General features: G+C 29.1%; 1 protein-coding gene across 1 annotated transcript in view; it reads left to right on the forward strand.

The window, feature by feature from the left end:
* The first annotated feature begins 3,807 nt into the window (after positions 1-3,807).
* LOC105626229 (protein FAM160B1-like) overlaps positions 3,808-5,809 on the forward strand; it is an 11,306-nt gene continuing 9,304 nt past the window's right edge. The window contains exon 1 of the mRNA XM_012207534.1: positions 3,808-3,918. Coding sequence (XP_012062924.1) covers positions 3,808-3,918 — 111 coding nt within the window. The remainder of the gene's footprint in view (positions 3,919-5,809) is intronic.

Here is a 5,809-nt window from a genome sequence, read left to right on the forward strand (position 1 = left end):
AGACGCGGTAGTCGGTAGCGAATTAGCTGCAATTCAATTACGTGTAATATAAAATCGAACGACGGTGTGAGAGAGCTAATTAGAATGAACGAGTGAATGAGTGAAAGCGATCGAATATGGAAAAGAAATATGGAATCTTTTTTTTCTTTTGTTTGTTTCAGCTGCACTTTTTACACCTTCTTCCTTCTTTTAAGACCGTTTTAGATCATTCTTTAGGCTTCTTCAGAAAACCTGGATAGTTTGTCAGTTAAGAAAAGGATCCATATAAGATGTAATTAAATATCAAAAATTAGATTACGAGTTCGTTTTTGATAAAAGAAAAAAAGATATTGAAGTAACATGCACTAACATGCGTGTTACCTGCTTTGTTTTGAAAATTTGTAAAAAGATGTAAGAGAGTGCAGTTTAAAAGAAATGAATGGAATCCAAAAAAAATTGCGCGATGAATATTTCTTGTACATAGAGCACAAAAAACAGTAACTTACAACAACTTAGTGGATTAGAAGACAGTGACTACTTAGTTAATGTTCTTGCCAGAAAACTAAGAACATCCTTCCTGCGGCGATCTAGTACGACGATCGCTATTTAGCGTGATTCGCATATCCACTCGTTAGCGTAAATGGTTAATCTCGCGATTCTGCGAGGAAAAATTAGCGAGAGAAAGAGAGTTAAATATATTTGAATAAAATGAGTAAATTGCCGCGCGGATATAGTAAACCGGTAAGAAGAAATACCGAGTGGCCGTGTCAATTGTTGATTGTTAATAAAAATATTGATGAGTGTAAACAAATTAAATTGAGGATAAATAGATCATAGCGATTGTCAGAACAAAGATTGATTCGAGAATAAATACATTTTTCATCGATATTTAAGTACTATTTCAGTTAATCCTTTCATTTTATTACATCATGTCCCCAAATCATCATATTATTTACGTTTTAAATTTTCCATCAATTTAAAAACAATTGCTACTTAAGGAAAATATATCTTAAGCTGCCTTTATGATTAGTAGTTGAAGATAAAATACTTACAGATTTCATAAGGAAAAAAAACAAATTACATCGCAACATAATTTTCAATTAATTTAAAATAAATTTAAATGGAATTTTATCTTCTCTCAAGTTTAGCCGGAATGATACATAGAATTGAAAACCTTAATATCGGAAAGTCTTAATCCTGAATTATCATTAAAAAAATTTATTTTTTTTAATAAAAATTGAATTTATTCGATTATATTACTTATATTACTATATTAGTATTTTTATTTAATTACCTTGTATATATAATGATATTATTAAGTTATTACATATCTCTGACGATTGCATGAAAATAAAACATTCGGGGAATTTTATCAACTTTATTAATCAAGTATGTATCTTTATCATTATCGCGATAAGGCCTAATGAGATAAATGATAAGGTTCGCGAAGTTTCGTTGGTTTTTTAGTACGCTTGTTTTCGACAACACCGTGTACATTCGGAATTCTGAAATCTAAAAATTACACAATTTTCTTACAATTTCCTTACATTTTTCTTACAAATTTCGCGAGTTTTTTTTCTGTCGCCATGTTGCGACGATTGCGAGCACTTAAGTCGGTGAGTATTCATACCGGAATATAAAGTCAAAAATTAATAAAGTGATACAAAAATGCAAATTAAAATGCGAATGATTTTCTTTCTCTCTAATATTTACAATTTTATATCCTCGGTTTTTAATGAAGATAAAATTGTATTAATTAATGGATTTATAAGTAGTACTACTACAAGTAAAAAGATTATTTCATTATTCGTAAGATAGAACAGAAGTTTTTAGAGGGCAAATTTGAAAAATATTTTCCTTTTCTGGAAAGAAAAATGATAAAAGATAAAATGTGTACGAGTATACAACGATATTTTAAGAGAACTATTTCTCTTTACTGCCGTCATTGGAAAATTATTTATAGAAACAGAAAAGCGAAAAAGAGAGAAAAAGCGAGTGATAGCGAGAGTGAGTGAGCAAATACATCATCGCTCTCTAAGCGATGACTTTTTTTACATGTAGAACGTTATTAATATTGTTATGTACACGTTGCTGTTGAAAATAAATAATCATGCAAATAAAGAGATATTTCTTTTCACTGCTATTTAATTTCTGCGTAAAATAGTGAAATACAAAAAATACGTTTCGAAAAAATTAATTACATAAACGCAAAGATATTTTCTCAGAAGATGGATCATCCTAGACAATACGCAATGTCTAAATTATTTAGAAGATATATTTTATATCTTTTAAATACCTTATATTGACTTTCTATAATAAGCCATTAGTTAATTAAGCTTTAAATCTTAAGAAACTGAGTTGAATGAGAAGAATAATAGACGGTATTCATAGATCGTTTTTATTTTAAGACTTGTTATTTTAAGATTCGTTCTTATTTTAAGTAATATCTTAAGATGCTAATATGGTTCTTTGACTGATATTCATAGTCGGTTCTTATTTTAAAATTATCTTAAGTAATGTTTTAAAACATTAATGCGGCCTTCTGATTGGTTTGTGACATCTCAAGACTGTACTTAAGACGGTCTTAAATATAAAATCTGACTATAAATATCGACCTTTGACTATTATTCAGATTTTATATTTAAGACCATCTTAAATACAGTTTTAAGATATCACAAATCAGAGGATTATATTAGCATCTTATTCGAAGGCCGATTCTTATTTTAAGATCGTCTTAAGTGATGTCTTAAAATGCTAAAACGGCCTTTTGATTGGCTTATGACATCTTAGGGCTGTACTTAAATATAAGAATGACTATGAATACTGACTTAAAAACATAAGACTATCTTGAAATGTGAGAACAAACTATGAATACTAGTCTCATATTGATTCATGACATCTTAAAACTGTACTCAAGATGATCTTAAATATAAGAATCAACTATTAAATCAGTTTTCGGCCTTATTAGTCAATTTCTTACAACTTAAGACTTAAAACTTAGGTAATGACTTATTGTAGAAAGTCCATTAGACATATTCATATTCTAAAAGACTTCTTTAGATGTTCTTTGCATATTCGCATAATCGATTCTTATATTTAAGACTGTCTTAAGAACAGTCTTCAAAAATTAAGTATAAGTCAATCAGATGATTGTATTAGCATCTTAAGACATTATTTAAAATTGTGTTAGAAAAAGAATAAAATCTTAAGAATATCGCACTTTGTTTGAAATGAGGGAATTGAATCCACACAACTTTCGTTAAGTATTTGTTAATATGCGACATTTAGTAACTGAGCTAATGATTCTCTCCGGGTAGCTAGTGATTACCTACTCTCTCTAAAGCTTTCAGAATGAATCTTTGAAGAGTGAAATCTTATTTTTAAAGATTGAAAATTGAACCACTCTTTTTTATGACTGGTTTAATTTTTATTCTTTAAAATGAGATATTTCATTCTGAAGAATTTAGAAAGTATGTGTTTTGTGAGACCATTTTTAATATAATTTTGCGATTTATTTACGAAAAAACATAACAAGTAGATATATATTATTAATGCATTCAATCGTATGTATGTATGTACGTACGTACCGTCAATACCGTCGCGAAATTCCGCATGTGTTTGTTGAGTTTGTTTACGACGCCGGATATACTTTTCGCACAGGCGCACACGTGATGATGTGATCCTGGTGTCGCCACCTGGTGCACCTTCGATCGTCCGGTATCGTGGGTCGTGGGGGGACACGTCAAAGTCGCGCAAAGCCGCTGTAGGCTGTAGGGAAAAATCTATTCCGCCACATGATGAGGCGCGACTGGACAACGCTACGCGGGAATGTCTCGCGAATACGCGGATGAGAATAAGGGTTGTGCGCGAGTGTATCCCTGCGAGAGAGTTAACATGATCAGCGGCATTCAGATCGCCCTGAAGAATGCCATTGACGTGGTAAGTAAATAATCAGTCGGTGGCAACGATGACGTCCACGACGACGACGATAGCGTCTGCTACGAATCGCGCAGTTGCGCTCTGTCCTTGCATTCCGTGATAACAAATATGTTAAATAGTTCCCTATCGCAACGAGAGGGAAACCTAATGTACTTTACAGCCGAATATAAGTGATGTCAAAAAGATATCGCTCAGCTCCAATTTTGTAATCCTTTTGGAAAATCGATTGAATGTAATTGATATTGACAGAAAAGAGGAGTGTTTACGAGCAGGACGTTTGTAATTTTCCTGCAGTTTATAATAAGTCACTATTAAGATAGTATATATGAATTGACACACAGTTTTAAGTCCATAGATAGAATTTATTAAAATTCGTGTGTGCTTTTATATTAAATGAATATTATTTCCTTCCTTTAAATCAACAATTACTATTTTAAATGTATAAATTTCTTCCACTTTATAGATTTATTTCTGTATATTTTCGCAGTTGGAGATGTTGCTCTTAAGATTTTTCAGATGAATTATCCTTTCCAGAGAAACCTTGTGACATATTTTCCAATTCCTCCAGTGCTTCATATAAATTATATTCTTATAAACTATATTCTTATATGATAAAAATAAGAACAAGTACATGAGAATAAATGTATGAAAAAAATATCGGAAAAAGTAAAGAAGTAAATAGAATATATGTAAACCAAATACCTAGTGCTTACAGAATTCTTCCTTCCTATCTGAAATAAGGACATTTACGTCGAGTTAGATCACGTAATAAATTGACAAACAATTTGAAATTATATTACCGATAAAGTTTATTGGGTAATAAGTAATAATATGCATAATTTGATATAAAAACGTTGTTTTCATACGCAATTAATCTCTTCCATTCTTTTGTGCAATAAAATGTATGAAAAATTAAAAATTGTTTCATCTCAAATTGGTCTGACGCGAATAGGAATTAATTTCGTAATCTACACTTTGATGAAATTTTTTTAAATATATGTTTGGTTTAGGAATATTAATAATTTCCGACTATAATACCTAATTGTTGATATATAATTTACTTGTGACCTTATACAAATTCAAAATCATCTTACGAGACCTTCTTTAATATTAGTATCGACTGATTATTTATTTAACCGTTTTTATTTTTTTAACCGTTTTGTTTTAATATACAAAGGATTAAAATAAAACAATCATCACAATAAAAATGACTTTATTGTGAGCTATTTTTTTTTATATTAATATTATATGTTCTGTAAAAGATAAAATATTTTTAATATTAATAATTTTTAAATTTTATATTTTTTCAATGCGCTTTATAGTAATGAAATATTTGATATTTTATTTCTTTATATAATTTATTAACTTATTCTTTCAATAAGTAAAAAAAATGTTGATATTTCACAGAAAAATTCTAAAAGTTTAATACATTATTTGTTTGTTGAATAGTCAACTAAATATTTACATACTAAATATATATATTTATTTTACAAAACTATAACTATTAATTAATATAATTATTAATTAATATAACAATCATAACTTAATAATCATTTATTTATTGTAAATAAGTGTTCAGTAGGCATTATTCAAATAAGTATTAATTAAAATTTAGTACTGAATTTTTCTCAATTCTAATTTTAACTTCTTTTGAAAAAAATATCTATAATATATATATCTATATATATATCTATAATAAATTACTCTTACTATAATAAATTATAATTTGTAATAAATTACATTTCGTTTTGATTCAAAATACACACACACACACACACACACACACACACACACACACACACACACACACACACACACACACACACACACACACACACACACACACACACACACACACACACACACACACACACACACACACACACACACA

This window comes from Atta cephalotes (genome assembly GCF_000143395.1).
Source record: "Atta cephalotes unplaced genomic scaffold scaffold00005, whole genome shotgun sequence".
NCBI classification, from domain to species: Eukaryota; Metazoa; Arthropoda; class Insecta; order Hymenoptera; family Formicidae; genus Atta; species Atta cephalotes.